The 27,222-nt window shown below is 43.3% G+C and overlaps 1 protein-coding gene across 2 annotated transcripts in view; it reads left to right on the forward strand.

Moving 5' to 3' along the window:
* Window positions 1–27,222, forward strand: part of LOC133624650 (endonuclease V-like) — a 166,957-nt gene that overhangs the window by 50,429 nt on the left and 89,306 nt on the right. For both annotated transcript variants that reach the window (XM_061988417.2, XM_061988416.1), the window contains exon 8: window positions 24,927–24,996. In XM_061988417.2, coding sequence (XP_061844401.1) covers window positions 24,927–24,996 — 70 coding nt within the window. The remainder of the gene's footprint in view (window positions 1–24,926; window positions 24,997–27,222) is intronic.

A 27,222-nucleotide genomic window follows, 5' to 3' on the forward strand; every position in this document is an offset into this window, starting at 1 on the left:
AATAGTAAGAGTCCAGTCCATAGTGGATCTAACATGATAGTGAGAGTCCAGTCCATAGTGGGGCGGAGACGGGTCAGCAGCGCAGAGATGTCCCCAACCGATGCACAGGCGAGCGGTCCACCCCGGGTCCCGACTCTAGACAGCCAGCACTTCATCCATGGCCATTAAAGGGGTCATATTATTATGATTTTTTTCTAAATGTAAAACACTTCCTTGTGGTCTACATATCATGTGATGGTGGTTCTTTGGTCAAAATGTTGCATAGATTATGTTTTACAGATCATCTTCAAGACGCTTTCTGACAGTCGCTTCAGGATGCGCCGTTTTGTGGGCGGTCTTATTTACGTGGCTCACCATCGACAGCGTTTTCTCCCCGTCATCTTTGTTGTAGCGACTTTGGTAAGCTACGAGAGTCGCACCACTTGATAGATTGTTGGCGCATTACAGCTACGTAGTCAGACATACAGTGCTTCAACATTTTTATAATAATACCCCTAAATGGCACCTATTAAGATGCATATTTTCCTGCGTTTTGTTCCGAAATTTGAAGCAAAACCATATTTTCTTACTTATTGGTTCCTGCTGATGTGTATTTGGGATCTGCATAAGTCCCGAAAATTTTGCGCCGTAGTCAATAAGCTCCTTTTTCTCTATCCTCTTGTTGTTTGCCATTCATGCTCCGCTGTTGCCATTTCTTATATAAAGTCGTGTACACTTCTAAAATATCTGTCAACAGACTTGCTATGGAAGTGCTAAAAACTACCGGGACAACAAAGATGACGGGGAGAAGACGCTGTCGAAGGTGAGCCACGTAAATAAGACCGCCCACAAAACGGCGCATCCTGAAGCGACTGTCAGAAAGCGACTTGAAGATGATCTCTAAAACATAATCTATGCAACATTTTGACCAAAGAACCACTATTACCGGACTATAAGTCGCAGTTTTTTTCATAGTTTGGCCGGGGGTGCGACTTATACTCAGGAGCGACTTATGTGTGAAATTATTAACACATTACCGTAAAATATCAAATAATATTATTTAGCTCATTCACGTAAGAGACTAGACGTATAAGATTTCATGGGATTTAGCGATTAGGAGTGACAGATTGTTTGGTAAACGTATAGCATGTTCTATATGTTATAGTTATTTGAATGACTCTTACCATAATATGTTACGTTAACATACCAGGCACGTTCTCAGTTGGTTATTTATGCCTCATATAACGTACACTTATTCAGCCTGTTGTTCACTATTCTTTATTTATTTTAAATTGCCTTTCAAATGTCTATTCTTGGTGTTGGATTTGATCAAATATATTTCCCCAAAAAATGCGACTTATACTCCAGTGCGACTTATATATGTTTTTTTCCTTCTTTATTATGCATTTTCGGCCGGTGCGACTTATACTCCGGAGCGACTTATACTCCGAAAAATACGGTACATGTTATGTTGACCACAAGGAAGTGTTTTACATTTTTAAAAAAAAAATCATAATATGACCACTTTTGATGCGCCTTGTAATCCGGTGCGCCTTTAGTATGAATATAGACCTATATAGACCCTCTTATCAGCAGTGCGCCTCATAATCCGGCGTGTCCTATGGTCCGAAAAATACGGTACACATTGCAACTCTCTAAAATACTGTGTGAGTTCTGAGCGATTCTGTAATAGCTCATCTATACCAAAAAAAAAGCAAAATTATAAACTTACAGAATGATAGTAAATACAGAACGTACAGATTTGTATTGGGCCTGTCTCCAAAAATGTATGTGGATGCAGATAATTACTGTTACCCCCCGTCCCCAAAAAGCAATAACGGATTGCAACGCCCGTGGATTGTCGCCATGTGGTATATTTAATTCTTTTTTTAGTAGATAGCAGGCACACATGCCTCCCTGTGGGCTGTGAGTATTGACGAGATGACAAGACAATCTAATTAGTGACTTTGTCATGACTCTGAAGCAAAACCATGACATCATTGCCTTTGATCCTGTGGTGTTTTACATTTGGGCAACTGAAATGTCCATAACATTTTGCATGTTTTTATTACAGCAGGATTTTATGGTAAGCTTCAATTGACCTGCCTCATTTCGAAAATATGTGGCACTTGATGTGCTAAATATTGTCCTCCTTGAAACAAAATCCCCAGTAAGTAATCCGCATGAATTTTGCATTTTGCTGATCCAAACCGCAGACTGTGATGGCTTACAGCAAACAGCAATGTAATCGCACATAGCACTGGTGAGTAACACACCTTAATGGGAAGCTTACAAACCTGGTTTCCATATGAGTTGGGAAATTGTGTTAGATGTAAATATAAAAGGAATACAATGATTTGCAAATCCTTTTCAACCCATATTCAATTGAATGCACTACAAAGACAAGATATTTGGTGTCCAAACTCATAAACTTAATTTTTTTTTTTGCAAATAATAATTAACTTAGAATTTCATGGCTGCAACACGTGCCAAAGTAGTTGGGAAAGGGCATGTTCACCACTGGGTTACATTGCCTTTCCTTTTAACAACACTCAGTAAACGTTTGGGAACTGAAGAGACACATTTTTTAAGCTTCCCAGGTGGAATTCTTTCACATTCTTGCTTGATGTACAGCTTAAGTTGTTCAACAGTCCGGGGGTCTCTGTTGTGGTATTTTAGGCTTCATAATGCGCCACACATTTTCAATGGGAGACAGGTCCGGACTACAGGCAGGCCAGTCTAGTACCCGCACTCTTTTACTATGAGGCCACGTTGATGTAACACGTGGCTTGGCATTGTCTTGCTGAAATAAGCAGGGGCGTCCATGGTAACGTTGCTTGGATGGCAACATATGTTGTTACAAAACCTTTATGTACCTTTCAGCATTAATGGCGCCTTCACAGATGTGTAAGTTACCCATGTCTTGGGCACTAATACACCCCCATACCATCACAGATGCTGGCTTTTCAACTTTGCACTTATAACAATCCGGATGTTTATTTTCCTCTTTGGCCCGGAGGACACGACGTCCACAGTTTCCAAAGACAATTTGAAATGTGGACCACAGAACACTTTTCCACTTTGTATCAGTCCATCTTAGATGAGCTCAGGCCCAGCGAAGCCGACGGCGTTTCTGGGTGTTGTTGATAAACGGTTTTCGCCTTGCATAGGAGAGTTTTAACTTGCACTTACAGATGTAGCGACCAACTGTAGTTACTGATAGTGGGTTTCTGAAGTGTTCCTGAGCCCATGTGGTGATATCCTTTACACACTGATGTCGCTTGTTGATGCAGTACAGCCTGAGGGATCGAAGGTCACGGCTTAGCTGCTTACGTGCAGTGATTTCTCCAGATTCTCTGAACCCTTTGATGATATTACAGACCGTAGATGGTGAAATCCCTAAATTCCTTGCAATAGCTGGTTGAGAATGTTTTTTCTTAAACTGTTCAACAATTTGCTCACGCATTTGTTGACAAAGTAGTGACCCCCGCCCCATCCTTGTTTGTGAATGATTGAGCATTTCATGGAATCTACTTTTATACCCAATCATGGCACCCACCTGTTCCTAATTAGCCTGTTCACCTGTGGGATGTTCCAAATAAGTGTTTGATGAGCATTCCTCAACTTTATCAGTATTTATTGCCACCTTTCATAAACTTCTTTGTCACGTGTTGCTGGCATCAAATTCTAAAGTTAATGATTATTTGCAAAAAAAAAAAAAGTTTATCAGTTTGAACATCAAATATGTTGTCTTTGTAGCATATTCAACTGAATATGGGTTGAAAATTATTTGCAAATCATTGTATTCTGTTTATATTTACATCTAACACAATTTCCCAACTCATATGGAAACGGGGTTTGTATCTTCTTCCTTCTTGCAATCTGTGAGGCCTCTTAGTTGATACAATCCCACATTTCTAGTATCCGTTCTGTGACACGTACACATACTGTAGTTGTGGGCTGCTGCTAGTCTACTGCTCATTATCTCTTTGCGGGAATCAATGAAACCTCTCATCCCTGATGGGAAGACATCTACTAATAATGGGACTCTACGGCGCTACCTGAGACACACAGTAACAGCATATTTCCCCTCTCTACCGTAGTGCATTTTTAAATATATCTCCGGTCTCCTGACAGCATTCACTTACTGCATGTGTTGCTCAGCTTCCTGTGTGCATTCTGCTCATAAAAAATACATGTTTTATATGTTGGAAATTCTTGACTTTCCTTTTTACAAATTGTCTGTGAAAACTGAATACCGTATTTTACTGACTTATAAGGCGCACTTAAATCCTTTTTTTTCTTTTTCTCAAATCTTGACAGTGCGCCTTATAACCTGGTGTGCCTAATGTAAGGAATAATTCTGGTTTTACTTACCGACATCAACGCTATTTTATTTGGTACATGGTGAAATGATAAGTGTGACCAGTAGATGGCAGTCACACATAAGAGATACATTATATTGCCAAAAGTATTTGGCCACCCATCCAATTGATCAGAATCAGGTGTCCTAATCACCGGCCACAGGTGTATAAAATCAAGCACATAGGCATGGAGACTGTTTCTACAAACATTTGTGAAAGAATGGGCCGCTCTCAGTGATTTCCAGCGTAGAACTGTCATAGGATACCACCTGTGCAACAAATCCAGTCGTGAAATTTCCTTGCCCCTAAATATCCCAAAGTCAACTGTCGGCTTTATTATAAGAAAATGAAAGAATTTGGGAACAACAGCAACTCAGCCACCAAGTGGTAGGCCACGTAAACTGACACAGAGGGGTCAGCGGATGCTGAAGCGCATAGTGCAAAGACTTTCTGCACAGTCAGTTGCTACAGAGCTCCAAACTTCATGTGACCTTCCAATTAGCCCACGTACAGTACGCAGAGAGCTTCATGGAATGGGTTTCCATGGCTGAGCAGCTGCATCTAAGTCATACATCACCAAGTCCAATGCAAAACGTCGGATGCAGTGGTGTAAAGCACGTCGCCGCTAGACTCTAGAGCAGTGGAGACGCCTTATCTGGAGTAATGACTTAGGCTTTTCCATCTGGCAATCCGATGGACGAGTCTGGGTTTGGAGGTTGCCAGGAGAACGCTACATTTCGTACTTCATTGTGCCGAGTGTGAAATTTGGTGGAGGAGGAATTATGATATGGGGTTGTTTTTCAAGAGTTGGGCTTGGCCCCTTAGTTCCAGTGAAAGGAACTTTGAATGCTCCAGGATACCGAAACATTTTGGACAATTCCATGCTCCCAACCTTGTGGAAACAGTTTGGAGCGGGCCCCTTCCTCTTCCAACATGACTGTGCACCAGTGCACAAAGCAAGGTCCATAAAGACATGGATGACAGAGTTCGGTGTGGATGAACTTGACTGGCCTGCACAGAGTCCTGACCTGTACCCGATAGAACACCTTTGGGATGAATTAGAACGGAGAGAGCCAGGCCTTCTCGACCAACATCAGTTTGTGACCTCACCAATGCACTTTTGGACAAATGGTGTAAAATTCCTATAAACACACTCCGCAACCTTGTGGACAGCCTTCCCAGAAGAGTTGAAGCTGTAATAGCTGCAAAAGGTGGACCGACATCATATTGAACCCTATGGGTTAGGAATGGGATGGCACTTCAAGTTCATATGTGAGTCAAGGCAGGTGGTCAAATACTTTTGACAATATAGTGTACGTGTAGACTGCAATATGACTCAAGTAAACAACACCAACATTTTATATGTTCCATTGAAAATATAGAACATTACACACGGCGCTCAAAAATCTATCAAAATGTTTTAGTACGACTTTGGTAAGCTATGAAGCCGCACCGCTTGATGGATTGTACTGTGCTTCAACATAGGAGTATTATTATGGTGTGTGTATAAGGTAAGACATATTATCTGGCGTTTTGTTATGCAAAATATTTTTTTCTTACCTTCTGGTACCTGCTGATGTGTATTTGGGATCTGCATAAGTCCTGAAGATTTGTGTGCGTCTGACGCCGTAGTCGATAAGCTTCTTCTTTTTCTCTATCTTCTTGTTATGTGACATTCATCCTCCGCTGTTGCCATTTCTAATATAAAGTAGTGTAAAGTTCTTACTTACATCTGTCAGTAAACTCCCCTTGAAAGCGCTAAAACATACCGGTGTAGTGAGTTTACATTATTCACCCAAGGCACTTTAGTTATTAGAGAGTTCCGGTCAGATGGTTTTTCACGGGACACATTTTTTGTTGCACTAGTGAGCCACGGATGAGGAGATGCTGCTCCGTTATTGATTGAAGTAAAGTCTGAATGTCATTAAAACAGTTAGCTCCATCTTTTGACACTTCTTCCACTCCCATCCTTGCACGCTACATCCTTTTTAACTTTTATTCAATTGAATAGACTGCAAAGACAAGATATTTAATGTTCGAACTGAGAAACGTAATTTTTTTTTGCAAATAATCATTAACTTGGAATTTAATGGCAGCAACGGATTGCAAAAAAGTTGGCACAGGGGCATTTTTACCACTGTGTTACATGGCCTTTTCTTTTAACAACACTTAGTAAACGTTTGGGAACTGAGGAAACCAATTTTTGAAGCTTTTCAGGTAGAATTCTTTCCCATTCTTGCTTGATGTACAGCTTAAGTTGTTCAACAGTCCGGGGTCTCCGTTGTGGTATTTTAGGCTTCATAAGGGACGGCGTGGCGCAGTGGAAGAGTGGCCGTGCGCAACCCGAGGGTCCCTGGTTCAATCCCCACCTAGTACCAACCTCGTCATGTCGTGTCGTTGTGACACTTCACCCTTGCTCCTGATGGGTGCTGGTTAGCGCCTTGCATGGCAGCTCCCTCCATCAGTGTGTGAATGTGTGTGTGAATGGGTAAATGTGGAAGTAGTGTCAAAGCGCTTTGAGTACCTTGAAGGTAGAAAAGCGCTATACAAGTACAACCCATTTATTTATCATTTATAATGCGCCACACATTTTCAATGGGAGACAGGTCTGGACTACAGGCAGGCCAGTCTAGTACCCACACTCGTTTACTATGAAGCCACGCTGTTGTAACACGTGGCTTGGCATTGTCTTGCTGAAATAAGCAGGGGCGTCCATGATAACGTTGCTTGGATGGCAACATATGTTGCTCCAAAACCTGTATGTACCTTTCACAGATGTGTAAGTCACCCATGCCTTGGGCACTAATACACCCCCATACCATCACAGATGCTGGTTTTTGAACTTTTGAACCTCTTTGGTGCTAAAGTACACAGTTTCCAAAAACAATTTGAAATGTGGACTCGTCAGACCACAGAACACTTTTACATTTTGCATTAGTCCATCTTAGATGAGCTCAGGCCCAGCAAAGCCGGCAGCGTTTCTGGGTGTTGTTGATAAGTGGCTTTCGCTTTGCATAGTAGAGTTTAAACTTGCACTTACAGATGTAGCGACAAACTGTAGTTACTGACAGTGTTTTTTTTAAGTGTTCCTGACCCGATGTGGTGATATCCTTTACACACTGATGTCGCTTTTTGATGCAGTACCGCCTGAGGGATCAAAGGTCCGTAATATCAGCGCTTACATGCAGTGGTTTCTCCAGATTATCTGAACCTTTTGATGATATTACAGACCGTAGATGGTGAAATCCCTAAATTCCTTGCAATAGCTCGTTGAGAAATGTTGTTCTCAAACTGTTCGACAATTTTGCTCACGCATTTGTTTACAAAGTGGTGATCCTCGCCCCATCCTTGTTTGTGAATGATTTAGCATTTCATGGAAGCTGCTTTTATACCCAATCATGGCACCCACCTGTTCCCAATTAGACTGTTCACCTGTGGGATGTTCCAAATAAGTGTTTGATGAGCATTCCTCAACTTTCTCAGCCTTTTTTGCCACTTGTGCCAGCTTTTTTGAAACATGTTACAGGCATCAAATTACAAATGAGCTAATATTTGCAAAAAATAACAGTTTACCAGTTCGAACGTTAAATATCATGTCTTTGCAGTCTATTCAATTGAATATAAGTTGAAAAGGATTTGCAAATCATTGTATACTGTTTGTAATGTAGTGTATAGAATGTAATTTATAGAATACCACAAGCATTTATACATTTATAAATATCACAGATTATATTACAAAACTTCTTTGACAATCAAACCATGATCGTAACAATCCACATTTTGTGTTGTTAATAACGTTCTGTACTCCTGCAAATGACAAAATCTGGCAAAGCACCAACACACTGTATTTATTTATTTTTTTATTTGACATTTAAAGTGTGTTTATGTCCATTTTATGTTTAAAAAAAGCATAATCTTTAAAAACATGTAATTAAAGCAAACTAACTGACCAGTCATGGTAATGCAATCTTGAAAATGATCTGTTTAGATTACACTTATTAATGATGAAAGATAATACCTATCTGCGATTAAGTGCAATTAATTTTGATTTAACTATGAACAAACTGCGATTAATGCTGATTAAACTTTTTATTTTATTTATTTTTTTTTTATGTATTTTATGTATTTTTATCTATTTATCTATGTTCTTATGTTTTTATGTGTTATTATGAATTTGCACTAAATTAGTTTTGCTTACAATTTCGTTGTGCAATGTACAATGACAATAAAGATATATTCTATTCTATTATAAATGGTTGACAGTCCGAGGTTAAATAATATCTTCTTTTGGTCTTGTAGTTGTGGTCATCAGAGACAAAAACGATTACCATTGAGTTGATTTGCTTCACTAATTACTGTACATACAAACGACACAGTGAATTACTTTTAATTGCTGGTTTACATGTCAGTGGAAATGTCTAAAATGTTGTATATGGACGTTTAAATCTTACATCATTAAATAGTACTTGTGGATGATTTGAATAAATGAGATCAAGGCAGTGATACTTCATGTGAACTATCACTGTTCACGCACACATAATATTTACTCTGAATGAATGCCATTGTGTATACAAAATCGTTTTAGTGTTCATCACGGCTGTTTAACACTGTAAGTTCCTCTCCACCGGGATGTGTTGGTGTCATGTCACAAGCGGTAGAAAATGGATGGACGGATGGATTAAACAAGTAGAGTTTTATTTTATAATACATTCACTTCAGAAATATTAACTTTCTGTATGATTGTTGGTGGTGCTTGTTCAGTGAGTTTTAGTGGTAAAGGAATTACCGTATTTTCCAGACCATAGGGCGCACCGAACAAGTTTATTTACAGTATGTCCATTTTCATACAAAAGGCGCCCCGGGTTATAAGGCGCATTAAAAGGGTCGTATTATGATTTTTTTTGTAAATGTAAAATACTTCCTTGTGGTCTACATAACATGTGATGGTGGTTCTTTGGTCAAAATGTTGCATAGATGATGTTTTACAGATCATCTTCAAGTCGCTTTCTGACAGCCGCTTTGTGGGCGGTCTTATTTACGTGGCTCACCTTCGACAGCGTCTTCTCCCCGTCATCTTTGTTGTAGCGGTGTAGCGTGCAAGGACGGGAGTGGAAGAAGTGTCAAAAGATGGAGCTAACTGTTTTAATGACATTCAGACTTTACTTCAATCAATAACAGAGCAGTATCTCCTCATCCGTGGCTCACTAGTGCAACAACAACACCAGAAATGTGTCCCGTGAAAAACCGCCCGACCGGAACCCTCTAATAACTAAAGTTCCTTGGGTGAATAATGTAAACTCACTATACCGGTATGTTTTAGCGCTTCCATAGCGAGTCTACTGACTTTATGCCACTTTATGCTACTTTATATTAGAAATGGCAACAGCAGAGGATGAATGTCACATAACAAGAAGATAGAAGAAAAAGAAGAAGCTTATCGAGTATGTCGTCCCCACGGACTCCACATTTTCAGGACTTATGCAGATCTCAAATACACATCAGCAGGTACCAAAAGGTAAGAAAAGTTGATTTTGCATAATATTGCAAAACAAAACGCCAGATAATATGTCTGCTAATAGGTGCTATTTTGCGATCCTTTTACACACATCATTATAACTACGGTAGCCTTAAAGGGGAACATTATCACAATTTCAGAAGGGTTAAAACCATTAAAAATCAGTTCCCAGTGGCTTATTTTATTTTTCGAAGTTTTTTTCAAAATTTTACCCATCACGCAATATCCCTAAAAAAAGCTTCAAAGTGCCTGATTTTAACCATCGTTATATACACCCGTCCATTTTCCTGTGACGTCACATAGTGAAGCCAACACAAACAAACATGGCCGATAGAACAGCAAGGTATAGCGACATTAGCTCGGATTCAGACTCGGATTTCAGCGGCTTAAGCGATTCAACAGATTACGCATGTATTGAAACGGATGGTTGTAGTGTGGAGGCAGGTAGCGAAAACAAAATTGAAGAAGAAACTGAAGCTATTGAGCCATATCGGTTTGAACCGTATGCAAGCGAAACAGACGAAAACGACACGACAGCAAGCGACACGGGAGAAAGCGAGGACGAATTCGGCGATCGCCTTCTAACCAACGATTGGTATGTGTTTGTTTGGCATTAAAGGAAACTAACAACTATGAACTAGGTTTACAGCATATGAAATACATTTGGCAACAACATGCACTTTGAGAGTGCAGACAGCCCATTTCAGGCGCGCTAAGAACATATATTTTTCCACGATTTCAGCACTCAGGTTAACCAGACCTAAATAGACACAAAATACTGCATTACACAAGACTACCCGAATGTACTCGAATGATTGAAAAAAATAAATGTTTTTAAGCTAAATTATTGGTAAACACAGTTTATGTATAATAATTTACGTAAAACCGCGAGTAATGAATAAAGTTTTCATCAATTAATATATTCTGTAGACATACCCTCATCCGCTCTCTTTTCCTGAAAGCTGATCTGTCCAGTTTTGGAGTTGATGTCAGCATCTGCTTTGAGTGTCGCAGGATATCCACACATTCTTGCCATCTCTGTCGTAGCATAGCTTTCGTCGGTAAAGTGTGCGGAACAAACGACTGACCATTTCATCGGCTTTCCCCACAGCCTCGTATTTTGAACAAATTTAGTCCAATTTCTTGCCACTTTCGCATCTTTGGGCCACTGGTGCAACTTGAATCCGTCCCTGTTCGTGTTGTTACACCCTCCGACAACACACAGACGAAAGTGAGAAAATTGCGGATTGCTTCACAATGTGACGTCACAACGTGACGTCATCGCTCCGAGAGCGAATAATAGAAAAGCGTTTAATTCGCCAAAATTCACCCATTTAGAGTTCGGAAATCGGTTAAAAAATATATGGTCTTTTTTCTGCAACATCAAGGTATATATTGACGCTTACATAGGTCTGGTGATAATGTTCCCCTTTAATGCACCAACAATCCATCAAGCGGTGCGGTTTCAAAGTCGTACTAAAACATTTTGACAGATATTTGAGCACCGTATGTAATGTTTACAGTATATTCTCAATGGAACATTTAAAGGTTTGGTGTTGTTTACTGGCGCCATATTGCAGTCTACACGTATATCTTATGTGTGACTGCCATTTACTGGTCACACTTATCAAATAAAATTGCTTCGAGGTCAGTAAGCACAACCTGAATTATTCCGTACATAAGGTGCACAGGGTTATAAGGCGCACCGTCGATTTTTAAGAACATGAAAGGATTTTAAGTGCGCCTTATAGTCCGAAAAATATGGTATGTCCATGACATAAGCTGGTCTGGTTTGTTTTAAATGAATTCTCTTTCGTTTCTCTCAAATTGGTTCGTTTGAGCGTAGTAATAATAATTAGTGTTATTTATAGGGTGCCTCTCTGGGGCCTTTGGACACTGTACAAAACAAGAAATAAGGAGCAATAAAAACATTACATATTTGGATAAGAAACAAGAGCTAAAAAATAAATAGCTAACATTAAAGTAATTATGTTGGGAGTAAGTGTGTTTTAAGCCTTGATCTGAAGATATGCTGACATTCTTCAGGGTATGTGGATGTGTAGTATGTCTAAATTGATAGCAACACGTGCAAAAACACAAGTGACAGGTGAAAATATCAATGATTGACACAATCGCTCAAGTGCTGCCAGCTGTAACAGTTGACTTGTAGAACTCCTCTAAACGCAGAGGAAGTGTGTGATTGATTTAAATCTGAACTCTCCTTTGGGCCCTCAGGCTGTCTAAATGTTAATATATGACTGTCTGACATTCTGCTGCTGCAGCCACTGGACTCCGGGTCCGCAGCAGAGACGTGGGACTTAGCAATAAATTGCACCATTCCGATTCAACCCGAAAGGACCGCTAATGATTCAAGTTATTGAAATGATTTGGCTTGAACCAAAAGTTTGGGAAGGTGGATTCAAGTGCAGGAGATGGACTGAGACTGCATAAGGAAGTTAGGATGGAGAAGAAACACGAAAGGACACAGCTGCAGAGTTGAAGGGCTAAATGGTGGAGGTAGTGTTACAGGTGTTGAAACATGATTGTTATTGTTAGTGCTCTCCTCTTTCTCTGACCTTGTGTGTCGATTGACTAATTTACATTTAAATAGTCTTATACTTTTTACAATGACGGATGAGGTGGCGACTTGTCCAGGGTGTACCCCACCTAAGATAGGCTCCAGCACCCCCCGCGACCCCGAAAGGGACAAGCGGTAGAAAATGGATGGATGGATGGATGTCATAATTTGATAGATAGATGGATGGATGGGAAGATAATGTAGATAAACAGATACATAGGAAGATAATGTAGATCCTCATCATCATCGGCGATCACTCGAAGCGAGTATGATTGTCCTCCTGTTGGTGGGTCCTTCAGGAGAACGTCTGTGCATGGAATCTTTTTAAAGTGGGGAGACTGGTGCACAGACAGCCAACACATTGTCCTTGGCAAAGAGAAGGCCAGGGTACAATGGCATGGAGACCAAGACAATTGGGGGCCCATCTTTGCTGCAGCCTTCTTCCGCCTTTGTGACCGTTGTGGAGCTTCTCTGCAACCATAATCCGCCCACTTCGCCGTTGAGGTCTTTTTCGACGAGGGGGACACGCAGACTCCAACGTCACTTCTTCGCTGTGGGGAGCTGTATCCGATTGCAAGGGAAACCCAGGACGACCGTCACCTCCTCACAGCTGCAGGAGGCTGCCGGAGCTCCGGTCTGTCGGAAGACTGCCTATGGTGCGCCTACCACCACTTGCTTTTCTCTCAGGGTGTGCTCCCCTAGCCTATTGTCTTCCTAGACTAACCTACAAGGCAGCAGGGCAGTAATTGGGTGATGCCAGGGCATGTCCACAGTGTGGGCCTGCGCATCATGCCTCTGGGGACCACTGCAGCTCCAAGATCCCCTGCCATGTTTGCCATGGGCCACGGGGCCCTAGTTACCGTGTGTGGCCACGCCTGACAGGAGTCTTGGTGAAGGAGAGGCTGTGTACTGGCAGGAGAAGACTGACGCACAAGGCTGCTTCTCCGTTCACCACAAGGGCTAGCCAGCGGCAGTGTCTGTAAGCGAGAGGTTAGCAAGCAGGTGGGAAGTAGACATGCAACCTTCCCTCTAACTACTGCACTAGACGCATCACAACACCCTGTAGGCTAGGCCCACACACGCACAATGTAGATACTAGATAGACAATGACAGCCTTCACGTGGCCTCCTCTGTGAGTAGCAAGAAATGGTGCAAGACCAGCTTGTGAAACTTATGTTGTCAATTAGTCGTCACCCAGCTGGTGCCCGTCCCGACCATTAAGCATCAAGTTCTGTCAATGCTCCGGCTTAATGTAGAGGGCCTCACCACCACCAAACTGAAAGTCACCCACCATCTCGCTGACTCCCACAAAGTAGCAGCTGTCCTCCTCCAGGAGACATACTGTGACTGCTGCACTGGTGGTGACCAGGCCACAGGTCTTTTTTTTTTTGGGTGGGGGCTGACGACTTGGTGGACATGGGGCGGGAGGGATTGACGGGCATGTTTGGGAGCGGTCTGGCTGGTGGTGGGTTGGCTTGGGTGCCTGCTGCCTGCTGGGTTGCAGGTTGTGTCCTCCCTTTCCGGGGGGGCTGCATGTTGTTCAGCTTTCTGTGGCGGTCCACAGCATGGTCCGCGGCTGTGTGTGGCTGTGGCGCTGGGTGCGGTCGGGTCGATTAGCCGGGCTGTGAATGGGATTGGTGTCGTTAGGTTGGCAGCCTTGGTAGTTGCCGGGTGTGTGCCTTGTTGCAGTTTGCGGTATCGGTCGCCCTTTTGCTTCGATTTCGGCGGCTGCAAATGGGTGATGATAGTGGTGGTTGCTGTGGAGCTGTGTTGGGTTGGTGTGGTCGGGGGCCCATGATTGGTGGCCGTGCGCTGATGGAATTGTGGAGACTGTCTGGCGTTGGCTTGCTGACTGGCTGGCTGGCTTGGGTGCTGACATGTAGGTGAGATCGGTTGACTTCCTTCCGCATTGAGAGGTGTCATACCCTGGTCAGGACTTTTGTGAACGCATTGCTGTGTGGGTAGCTTAGATGTGGTGTTCACGTTGAGCATGGGGACTGTGCAGTTTTTTGCCTGGGGTTGTCGGTGTGGACTCTACAGAGTAGGAGCGGGCGGGCGGCAGCAGGCTTTGTTTGGCAGGGGGTCGAATCGCTTGGTGTGGTGTCGGCCGGGTATGGAGCGGCTGTTTGTTTGGGAGCATTATGGATCATTTTCAGATTTCAGTGTGGTAGGATAGGCATGTTCGGACACACATATCAGAATCAGAATCAGAATCAGCTTTATTGTCATTACGCAAGGTAACGAGATTGAGGCCATTCCATACAGTGCGATGTGTGCATGCTAGAAAAACAATGTGCAAATATATAAAAATATAAAAAATGTAGAAGTGCAATGAATATGGTGTGAAATGAATATATACATGAAAAAACAAACAAAAAAAACAAAAACAAAAAAACAGGGTGGTTGGTGGAATGGGTTATTGCACCGAAGAGAAGGCAGTTATGAGGGACAATGGGGCAGTCCGTTCAGGATGGTTATGGCCCTGGGGAAGAAGCTGTTCTTTAGCCTGTTTGTTTTGGTTTTAATGCACCTGTAGCGCTTCCCAGAGGGCAGCAGGTGGAACAGGTCAGAGCCAGGGTGGGTGCTGTCCTTGATGATGGCACTGGCTCTGTTGAGGCAGCGGGAGGTGTAGATGTCCGTCAGAGAGGGGAGAGGGCGGCCGATGATCTTCTGAGCCGTCTTGACCACTCTTTGCAGCCTCTCCCTGTCTGCTGCAGTGCAGCTGCCGTACCATACCGTAATACAGTAGGTCAGCAGGCTCTCGATGGACGAGCGGTAGAAGGTCAGCAGCAGGTCAGGCTTCAGGTTGTACTTCCCGAGGACTCTAAGGAAGTGTAGCCGCTGCTGAGCCTTCTTGATGATTGATGTGGTGTTGACTGTCCAGGAGAAGTCATTAGAGATGTGGACTCCAAGGTACCTGAAGGTGTGGACCCTCTCTACACGCTCGCCGTTGATGTAGAGGGGGGCAGGGTCGGTGCTGCTCCTCCTGAAGTCGACGATGATCTCTCTGGTCTTGCTGGTGTTGAGAGCGAGGTTGTTCTCCGAAGACCAGGCCGTCAGCTTCAGGACCTCCTCTCTGTAGGCAGCCTCGTCACCCCTGGAGATGAGCCCGACCACTGTGGTATCGTCGGCGAACTTGACGGTAAGGTTGTCACTGTGGGCCGGACTGCAGTCATGGGTGTAAAGGCAGTAGAGGAGGGGGCTCAGCACACAGCCCTGTGGGGAGCCGATGCTCAGCGTGCGGGAGGATGAGAGGTGCGGGCCAAGTCTCACATTCTGGGGTCGGTCCGTTAGGAAGTCCCTTATCCAGGCGTTTGTGAGAGGGGGGAGGCCAAGAGTGTCTAGTTTATTGCAGAGTCTGTCCGGGATTATTGTATTGAAGGCAGAGCTATAGTCCACAGAGAGCATCCGGACGTAGCTCTGCTACTGCTCCAGGTGGTTCAGAGCAGAGTGGAGAGCAACAGCGATGGCGTCCTCTGTGGACCTGTTCGCCCGGTATGCGAACTGGTGGGGGTCGAAGTCTGGAGGGATATGGTCCTTGATGTGCTGGAGAAGAAGTCGCTCGAAGCACTTCATGATTACCGGAGTGAGGGCCACTGGTCGGTAATCATTCAGGCTGGTGATGGGAGACTTCTTCGGCACCGGGATTATTGTAGATGACTTCAGGCAGGATGGGATGACTGCCTGAGCCAGGGAGAGGTTGAAGATCCTGGTGAGGGGGGGAGCGAGCTGGTGGGCGCACGTCCTGAGCACCTTTCCAGGTACTCCGTCTGGTCCGGTAGCCTTCCTGGGGTTCACAGCCAGGAGCACTCGTCTGACACTGTGCTCCTGTACAGTGAGTGGAGTGGCGCCGGAGCCCGGTGGGGGCGGGGGCAGTGCTGGAGCAGATGAGTGTTGCTGGGGGGTTTCGAAACGGGCAAAGAAACAGTTAAGCTCCTCTGCCAGTGTCGCACTCTGATCCGCAGTTGTCATATTGCAGCCTCTGAAGTTCGTGATGTCATGAATGCCCCGCCACACCTCCCGTGAGTTTTTGCTGGACAGATGGGACTCTATGCACCTCCTGTGGTCCGCCTTTGCTTTTTTAATCCCTCTCTTCAGGTCGGCTCTAGCAACACTGTACAGTGCCCTGTCCCCTGACCTGAAGGCTGCGTCGCGGGCCCTGAGGAGTGTGCGGACCTGGCTGGTCATCCAGGGTTTCTTGTTGGGGTAAACCCGGATGGTTTTTTCCACAGTCACATTCCCGATGCAGAACTTTATGTAGTCCAGCATCGTTCCTGTGGCTGTCTCCAGCTCCTGTTGTTGGAAGAGGTCCCAGTCTGTGTGTTGGAAGCAGTCCTGAAGTTTGGGGAGTGCATCGTCAGGCCAGGTCATAACAGTCTTTGTGATAGGCCTGGCCTGGCGTCTGATGGGGGTGTAGGTAGGAGAGAGCAGGAGGGAAAGATGATCTGACTGTCCAAGCTGGGGGAGGGGTGTAGCTCTGTACGCGTGCTTTATGTTGGTATACACGTGGTCCAGGGTGTTCTTGCCCCTTGTAGAACACTTCACGTGCTGGTAGAACTTAGGGAGTACAGTCTTCAGATTGGTCTTATTAAAATCCCCTGCTATGATATGAACACCGTCGGGGTGGGCCCGCTGCTGTTCGTTGACGGTGTTCAGCAGAAGAGAGAGCGCTGTGTTTACTTTAGCGTCCGGTGGAATATACACAGCCGTGATGATAACAACAGACAGCTCTCTCGGGAGAAAAAAAGGCCGACATCTAACAGACATGTACTCCACGTCCGGGCAACAGTGCTGTTCAGTGATTGTCCCGTTGTTGCACCAGTTCTCATGCACGTAGATACAGAGCCCCCCTCCTCTGCTCTTACCGGAGTCCTTAGTTCTGTCCCGGCGGAGCAGAGTGCGTCCGGCTAGCTGCATGCTAGCATCGGGTATTTCCGGGTGAAGCCAGGTTTCGGTGATAATCATAGCACAACAGTCCCGAACATAGCGGTTTCCAGCAAGTTGTAACTCCAGGTCGTCCATCTTCTGTACAAGGGATCTGGCATTAGAGAGGAACAGGCTCGGTAGCGGTGGCTTGTGGGGTTGTTTCCTAAGCCTGAGCAAGACGCCGGACCTGCGGCCACGCTTCTGCTTCCTCTCCCTCCTCCGTCTGCGCCATCTCCCAGACCCGACAACAAACCACGGAGAGCCCTGTGCTCTCGCTATGTCATCTGGGATGTTGTGCTCGTGGTGAAAGTCGCTCGAAACAGATATCTGGTGCGAGTTACCGATATCCAAGAGTGACTGGCGGGTGTACCGGGTGTTTGCAGTACAGGTGGTGCACAAAAGGAAAAAAAACATGAAGAAAAGAAGGAAGAAAGAGCACTGAAATGGAGAGCCGTAAGCCGCTGCGTCTGTGCGCGCCGCCATATGGGGATGGTGTCGCACTTGTTGGACCGAGACGGTGTTTGGTGTTTCCTCTGCCGGCACAGTGTCTTTTGTGGCTGTTTGTTTTGGCTGTTGTGAGAAGTATAGCTTGGTTGGGGGGATTTTGGTGTGTGTATGGGTGCTTTTTGGGTGCATTGAGCGATGTCGCGATAATGGTGATGTCTGTAGCTGTTCGGTCACAATGACTTTGATTGGCTGTTTTACTTTTCGTTTTAGTCGTGTGTATTTGGGGGTCCCCCGCCAGGGGACTGGGCCTGTTTTGTTGCATTTGGCTGTGATGTTTGCGGGGTCCTGGGTTGTGGGTGTCGACCTCTTGGCCGTAAATCTTGGTTGCCTCCCGCATGGACTGCGGAGGCTTTGGGAACTGTGTCTGAGCCCTCCGGTCCTCCTACTTACAACGCAAACACATCTATAGGACTTTGAGGGAATGGCCTGCGGGGAGGCGTGGCAGGGGAGTCTTCCAGACTTGTACCCTGCTCGTCCATCACTCAATTTTAACTGCATGTTAGACACTTAGGGTTTGGGGGGCTCAGCACGGTAGGCACCCACTATGACCCTAATGTCCCCCAATTTTATGTGTATCATTAGTCCCCACCGCATATATATCTCCCTCACTCTACAGCACACACACCAATAGGGACCGGGCGTTAGCGGTAATGGCTGACCTCCTAATTTTAACTACACAGTAAGACACTCTGGGGGCTTTATATATTCCCATGTCACTTGCAGGGGTGGGATGGGGTTGGAGGTGCGGCGTGCCCCTCATTGCCTCCTCGACCGTCACAGGCTCCGGGGACTGCGGTCTGGTGGCCTGCAAATCCCTTGCAGGGACCTCGCTGAGGGTGAGGTGGGTTCTGTCTGTCGGCGGAGTCTTGCGCCTACTGGGGCAGTGGGGTGGGTTTTGTCTCTGTTGAGGAGGGAGTGGGGGACCCTCAGGTAGGCACGGCCGGTTCAGTGAGTGTTTTGTGTTGGGCTCTCTGGGTGGCTGGAGCCTCACTCTGGCTCCCGCACGTACTGTATTGGGACACAAATATATTGTACACATACAGTACATACCAACATACACACAATTATTCATACATATACTGTACATACCGGTAGGAGGCCACGGGGAAGACCCAGGACACGCTGGGAAGACTATCTCTCCCGGCTGGCCTGGGAACGCCTCGGGATCCCCCGGGAGGAGCTGGACGAAGTGGCTGGGGAGAGGGAAGTCTGGGCTTCCCTGCTTAAGCTGCTGCCCCCGCGACCCGACCTCGGATAAGCGGAAGAAGATGGATGGATGGATGGATACTGTACATACATTCATTCATACACAAATATACATACACAAATACAGTGCATACACACACACACACACTCTTGGATGTGGGAATCTTTAGACACCAAACAATTTAATAACGATTATGATTCAGGAGCTACGATTTGATTAAAAATCAATCATTAATGCATTTATAATTTATGTATATTGATGGGAGTTTTAGAGCAGCATGGTGAACAGGGATTAGTGTGTGCCTCACAAGAAGAAGGTCCTGGGTTCGATTTTTCTGTGTTACGTTTGCATGTTCTCCCCGTGACTGCATGGGTTCCCTCCGGGTACTTCGACTTCCTTCCACCTCCAAAGACATGCACCTGGGGATAGGTTGATTGGCAACACTAAATGGTCCCTAGTGTGTGAATGTGAGTGTGAATGTTGTCTGTCTATCTGTGTTGGCCCTGTGATGAGGTGGAGACTTATCCAGAGTGTACCATGCCTTCCGCCCTACTGCAGCTGGGATAGGCTCCAGCAACCGTTGCGACCCCGAAAGGGAAAAGCGGTAGAAAAAGGATGATGGAGTTTTACATTTCTTTTCGTTTCACTAAATAAGCGGTTGTCACTTGCAACTTTAAAAAACAGTGCATTTGTAATAAGAAACTGTTTAATTAGTTCCCACATGTAATAAATTAATGTGTGCAAAAATATAAGTGCCCTATAATAAAGGAGCTGGTCGAATCTTTTGGTGAGGTGGCTCGCTGCAGTCAGCCAAATTTTAGAACTGTCTCCATTACTTGATTTATAATAAATAAATTGATTACCCTTTATTGACCTTTACTAATCGACTTTTTAATCGTCCATGTGCAAATTGCGATGCATCTAAAACTAAATTATTTCCCATACATCTGCACACACAATCACTGTACAAACATACATATACCGTACGCATACCGTACATACACAAGCACATATACAAACATACACTCATGCACATAATCATGTTTCATCAAACATATATTACGTTGTTCCCCTAGGGGTAAAACACGGCACACTGATAAAGCTTAACCCATTTTCACTATAACAATATACAAGGTTAAAATAGTTTGCTTCTCTTTCTTCCCCTCCATTTCTTTCTTTTGTCATTCCAGTTTTCATTACATACAGTACAGGCCAAAGGTTTGGACACACCTTCTCATTCAATGCGTTTTCTTTATTTTCATAACTATTGTAGATTGTCACTGAAGGCATCAAAACTATGAATGAACACATGACAAACAAAGGTGAAATAACTAAAAACATGTTTTATATTCTAGTTTCTTCAAAATAGCCACCCTTTGCTCTGATTACTGTTTTGCACACTCTTGGCATTCTCTCCATGAGCTTCAAGAGGTAGTCACCTGAAATGGTTTTCACTTCACATGTGTGCTTGAAGCTCATCCAGAGAATGCTAAGAGTGTTGCAAAGCAGTAATCAGAGCAAAGGGTGGCTATTTTGAAGAAACTAGAATATAAAACATGTTTTCAGTTATTTCACCTTTTTTTGTTAGGTACATAACTCCACATGTGTTCATTCATAGTTTTGATGCCTTCAGTGACAATCTGCAATATAAATAGTCATGAAAATAAAGAAAACGCATTGAATGAGAAGCCTTTGGCCTGTACTGTATATATCAATTGTTGCATTTGAAACAATTGTATTGTTGATAGAGATAATTATCATTATTATTCATTATCAATAATGTTATTTATATTGGTATTTGTATTGTTCCATTTGTAGTGCAATAATGTTCATTGTCATTTCTGTGTTATTAGTATTTACTTCAGTAACTGGTTCTTTGCTATTATTTTTGGTATCATATTTGTACAGATCCTATTTGTGTAGTAATTCGTAGTTGTTCTGTTGTTGTTGTTTTTGTTGTTGTTGTCTCTCTGTCTTCCACCCTTCTTGCCCCCGCAATTTCCCCCTCTGTCTTCCTTTTTTCTTCTGCTCTCTGTCCCCTCCTGCGCCGAACATTAATATAAATCCATTTAATAAAGTCAAATACAAATAAGGCAACAAGAGAAGTCCCTATTGTCACTAGGACCTGCATATGACTGGCATGTTTGGTGAGAAAGAGCTCTATCCAACATTTCACCTGGTGGGATATGACTGATTGTGAGTAAGGTGAGAAAAAGGGAAGACTTTGTTGCCAGAGGAGTTAAGATCACAGTTACCAAGATAAGCACTTTTGTACTGGCTAAAATTGATTGAGATCATGCGGCGTCCGTGAGGTCCCCATGCTCACCAAGACACATGCAGAGGCCTGTTGGAAGTTTGACAATCAACACCTGAATGACTGCATGAGACAACATGAAAACGTGTGTTTGGCGGCAGACAAGTGCTGAAAACAACACCTCCTGTCAGACATAGAGGTGAAAACATCCAGCTTTGGAGTTGTTTCTCTACTGAGGGCACAGGAAGACGTCACCACAATGAGAGTGAACGTATTGTACAATCTGATATGAGAGCTGGGACACTAAAGATGGGTCATGGATGCATCTTCCAGCCTAAAAAATTACCCAAGAAATAATGTGTGTGCTGATCATGTACACAAACTGCACTCTCAGTAAATGATAAATGGATTAGGAAGACTGATCAAGCTTAAAGGAAAACCGCACTTTTTCGGAATTTTACCCATCGTCCACAATCCCTATGTAAAACAAGAACACACGTCTTTTTATCTTCTGTGGTTTTGGAAATCATAAAAACTATTAGAACTATTAGCAAGAGGCAGCTAACAATGTAGGTAATGGGGATTCTACAAAATCCAAAACAAGTGAAGTTGACACGTTGTGTAATTCGTAAATAAAAACAGAATACAATGATTTGCAAATCCTTTTCAACTTATATTCAATTGAATAGACTGCAAAGACAAGATATTTAATGTTCGAACTGAGAAAAACTTCTTTTTTTTTGCAAATAATCATTAACTTAGAATTTAATGGCAGCAACACATCGCAAAAAAGTTTTTTACCACTGTGTTACATGGCCTTTCCTTTTAACAACACTCAGTAAACGCTTCGGAACTGAGGAGACCAATTTTTGAAGCTTTTACATATGTGCTTTTGTGGATTTGCAAATCATTGTATTCTGTTTTTATTTACGATTTACACAACGTGCCAACTTCACTGGCTTTGGGGGTTTGTATATTTTATAAGGTTCTGGCACTAAGCCGAGAATTTGGTCAAATTTGAAATTTCACATGCTACCACTGGCTGGACTGACTGAAGCAGTTGAAACTGGCTCTGAACTTAGAACCAACAATATCGGTAAGAAAGCGAGGCAAGATTTTTGTTTGCTCGTTGCATTTTTTTATCCAAGCAAGGATTTTGCTGAATTTACTAGCTAAACTGAGAGTACAGGTTTGTGCTGAAAGATATAGCCATCCCATCAGTCGGCATCCCAGTGAGCGCGGATAATGCCAGTGACTGTTTTATGTTCTTATTTTGTCAATGAAACGTTTAGCACGTAGCACTACTGCCACATCAGTGCTTCTCAATTATTTGTATCATTATTTAGAACATGGTAATATTTGCAACTTGTATTTTTGATATACAAACCCTGTTTCCATATGAGTTGGGAAATTGTGTTAGATGTAAATATAAACGGAACACAATGATTTGCAAATCAATTTCAACCCATATTCAGTTGAATATGCTACAAAGACAACATATTTGATGTTCAAACTGATAAACTTTTATGCAAATAATCATTAACTTTAGAATTTGATGCCAGCAACACATGACAAAGAAGTTGGGAAAGGTGGCAATAAATACTGATAAAGTTGAGGAATGCTCATCAAACACTTATTTGGAACATCCCACAGGTGAACGGGCTAATTGGGAACAGGTGGGTGCCATGATTGGGTATAAAAGTAGATTCCATGAAATGCTCAGTCATTCAAGGATGGGGCGAGGGTCACCACTTTGTCAACAAATGCGTGAGCAAATTGTTAAACAGTTTAAGAAAAACCTTTCTCAACCAGCTATTGCAAGGAATTTGGGGATTTCACCATCTACGGTCCGTAATATCATCAAAGGGTTCAGAGAATCTGGAGAAATCACTGCACGTAAGCAGCTAAGCCCTTGACCTTTGATCCCTCAGGCTGTACTGCATCAACAAGCGACATCAGTGTGTAAAGGATATCACCACATGGGCTCAGGAACACTTCAGAAACCCACTGTCAGTAACTACAGTTGGTCGCTACATCTGTAAGTGCAAGTTAAAACTCTCCTATGCAAAGCAAAAACCGTTTATCAACAACACCCAGAAACACCGTTGGCTTTGCTGGGCCTGAGCTCATCTAAGATGGACTGATACAAAGTGGAAAAGTGTTCTGTGGTCTGACTAGTCCACATTTCAAATTGTTTTTGGAAACTGTGGACGTCGTGTCCTCCGGACCAAAGGGGAAAAGAACCATCCGGATTGTTATAGGCGCAAAGTTGAAAAGCCAGCATCTGTGATGGTATGGGGGTGTATTAGTGCCCAAGACATGGGTAACTTACACATCTGTGAAGGCACAATTAATGCTGAAAGGTACATGCAGGTTTTGGAGCAACATATGTTGCCATCCAAGCAACGTTACCATGGACGCCCCTGCTTATTTCAGCAAGACAATGCCAAGCCACGTGTTACATCAACGTGGCTTCATAGTAAAAGAGTGTGGGTACTAGACTGGCCTGCCTGTAGTCCAGACCTGTCTCCCATTGAAAATGTGTGGCGCATTATGAAGCCTAAAATACCACAACGGAGACGCCCGGACTGTTGAACAACTTAAGCTGTACATCAAGCAAGAATGGGAAAGAATTCCACCTGAGAAGCTTCAAAAATGTGTCTCCTCAGTTCCCAAACGTTTATTGAGTGTTGTTAAAAGGAAAGGCCATGTAACACAGTGGTGAACATGCCCTTTCCCAACTACTTTGGCACGTGTTGCAGCCATGAAATTCTAAGTTAATTATTATTTGCAAAAAAAAATAAAGTTTATGAGTTTGAACATCAAATATCTTGTCTTTGTAGTGCATTCAACTGAATATGGGTTGAAAAGGATTTGCAAATGATTGTATTCCGTTTATATTTACATCTAACACAATTTCCCAACTCATATGGAAATGGGGTTTGTATAATTCACTTCACTTCACTTCAACTCCAGTCGGACCTCGCCACTTCGTGCCTCAAATAATGCGGTTTCACCACATCGCAGATTTTTTTAAATTTGTATTTCTAATTGTTTTTTAAGCATATCATCATGCAATCTACAGGTCACACTTATCATTTCACCAATAGCTTCGAGGTCGGTAAGCAAAACAAGAATTATTCCGTACATTAGGCGCACCGGGTTATAGGGCGCACTGTCGAGTTTTGAGAATAAAATAAGGATTTTAGGTGCGCCTTATAGTCCGGAAAATACGGTATGTCCCGAGTTTCCACAGTGATTTTAAATGATTGATTTGTTGTTTAAGTCAAAAAACCTAGTTTTATCTGCCAGGGAGGATTTAATAGTGTTTGGGTAAGAAATGCTGAGCAGCGTTGGACTAAACACACATCTGTACACACGGATTTATGTTTGGCAGCAAAGATCGCCGTTTTGTTGGTTCTGTGTAAAGTCAGCATGAAGGTTGCCTTATTACCATGTCAAACATTCAATGTGCGTGTTCACCGTGTCAGGACTTTCCTGCGCACCTCTGATTGCATTTGATCGTATGACTGATGCCTTCATTCCACTATCTCCCATTAATGATCTCTAACTCCCCCATCTCTCTTCTCACGCAGGCCGACTGTCGCTCCAGAGAATATCTTCGCTCTCACTTCCCCGCTGCACAAACAGGACACCCAGAACAAGGTGGGTGACAGCACTGACACCCTCGTGTTGTCGTTTTTAAGCGTGAACGTAGATGCTCACACCTTTCTTTGGCAATTACAGGGAGATAATTAGTTTCAAAATAGCGATAACCTCTTAAACCCTTTGCAATTTTTGTATGAAAAAGACACATTTACCTCATGAAAAAAATCCGTATTAACAAAAACAATGGAACTTTAAAAAAAAAACAATTTCCTGTTGTGGCCCTGCGATGAGGTGGTGACTTGTCCAGAGTGTACCCCGCCTTCCGCGCGTGTGCAGCTGGGATAGGCTCCAGCACCCCCCGCTACCCCGCGAAGGACAAGCGGTAGAAAACGGATGAATTTCTTGTTGCAAATGTTGCTGTTCAATTCCTTGCTACAGAACTTTTTGCAAGATTTGCAAGTACTGTGGTATCTCTTTTTACGAGAGATGTCCGATAATGGCTTTTTTGCCGATATCCGATAGTGTCCAACTCTTAATTACCGATTCCGATATCAACCGATACCGATATATACAGTTGTGGAATTAACACATTATTATGTGCTGTGATGCCCCGCTGGATGCATTAAACAATGTAACAAGGTTTTCCAAAATAAATCAACTCAAGTTATGGAAAAAACTGCCATATTTATTATTGAAGTCACAAAGTGCATTATTTTTTTTTAACATGCCTCAAAACAGCAGCTTGGAATTTGGGACATGCTCTCCTTTAGAGAGCATGAAAAGGTTGAGGGGGCGGGGTAGGGAGTAGCGGGAGGTGTATATTGTAGCGTCCCGGAAGAGTTAGTGCTGCAAGGGGTTCTGGGTATTTGTTCTGTTGTGTTTATGTTGTGTTACGGTGCGGATGTTCTCCCGAAATGTGTTTGTCATTCTTGTTTGGTGTGGATTCACAGTGTGGCGCATATTTGTAACAGTGTTAAAGTTGTTTATACGGCCACCCTCAGTGTGATCTGTATACCTGTTGACCAAGTATGCTTGCATTCTCTTGTGTGTGTGAAAAGCCGTAGTTATTATGTGATTGGGCCGGCACGCAACGGCAGTGCCTTTAATGTTCATTGGCGCTCTGTACCTCTCCCTACGTCCGTGTACACAGCGGCGTTTTAAAAAGTCATACATTTTACTTTTTGAAACCGATACCGATAATTTTGAAACCGATACCGATAATTTCCGATATTACATTTTAAAGCATTTATCGGCCGATAATATCAGCAGTCCGATATTATTGGACATCCCTACTTTTTACTAACTTACTTGTTTCATGATCAGGGTTGGCAGTTGAAAAAGTTTGTATTTGGAAACTTATTTTCCTGTAAAAAAAAATAAAATAAAGGAAACAATGATATTTGGTTCCAGCCTCCCCATTTTATCATGCTTTGTAGCTGTGTACACTTTGATGGATTAGGTTGGGGGTCAGCGACAGGCGGCTCTCGGACCGCCTGCGGCTCTTTAGCGCCGCCCTAGTGGCTCCCTGGAGCCTTTGTAAAAAAGGTTTTAAAATGGAAAAAAAAGGGGGAAATATGTTTTTTGTTTGTTTTAGTATGTTTTTTGTTTGTTTTAGTATGTTTTTTGTTTGAGGACAAACATGACACACACCTTCCCAGTTGTTAGAACTACCACTGTTTAATATATTTGTGTGTATGCTTCACTGATGACAGTATTTGGTGAACATTGTTTTGTCCTGCTAATTTTGGCGGTTCTTGAACTCACCATAGTGTAGACTGTGACGCAACAGTTTGTTTACAAGTACAATTTTCCACTCCTTTGTCTCATTTTGTCCACCAAACTTTTTATGCCGTGCGTGAATGCACAAAGGTGCGTTTTGTTGATGTTATTGACTTGTTGGAGTGCTAATCAGGCATATTTGGTCTAAGCAATGCTGACATGCTATTTCGGCTAGCTGTATGTACATATTGCATCATTATGCCTCATTTGTAGGTATATTTGAGCTCATTTAATATCCTTTAATTTTATCCTCTTTGTTTATAATTTATATTTGCATGTCTCATGACACATTATTCGTATGTAATATTGGCTGCATTTCTGATAGTTGTTTGTGTGCCATGTTGTTCCAGACCACAGCAAACATTACCTAGCTTGCCAAATATTGTAATAAATCCATTAGAAGAAGACAGCCTGACGTTTCCTTTAACTTGAACGCACACATCTATACCTTTGGCCATTAAAAGCCAGTCATTTCCAGGAGTTATCTCACCTTCTGAGTAGTCT

Source organism: Nerophis lumbriciformis, linkage group LG27 (assembly GCF_033978685.3).
Source record: "Nerophis lumbriciformis linkage group LG27, RoL_Nlum_v2.1, whole genome shotgun sequence".
NCBI classification, from domain to species: domain Eukaryota; kingdom Metazoa; phylum Chordata; class Actinopteri; order Syngnathiformes; family Syngnathidae; genus Nerophis; species Nerophis lumbriciformis.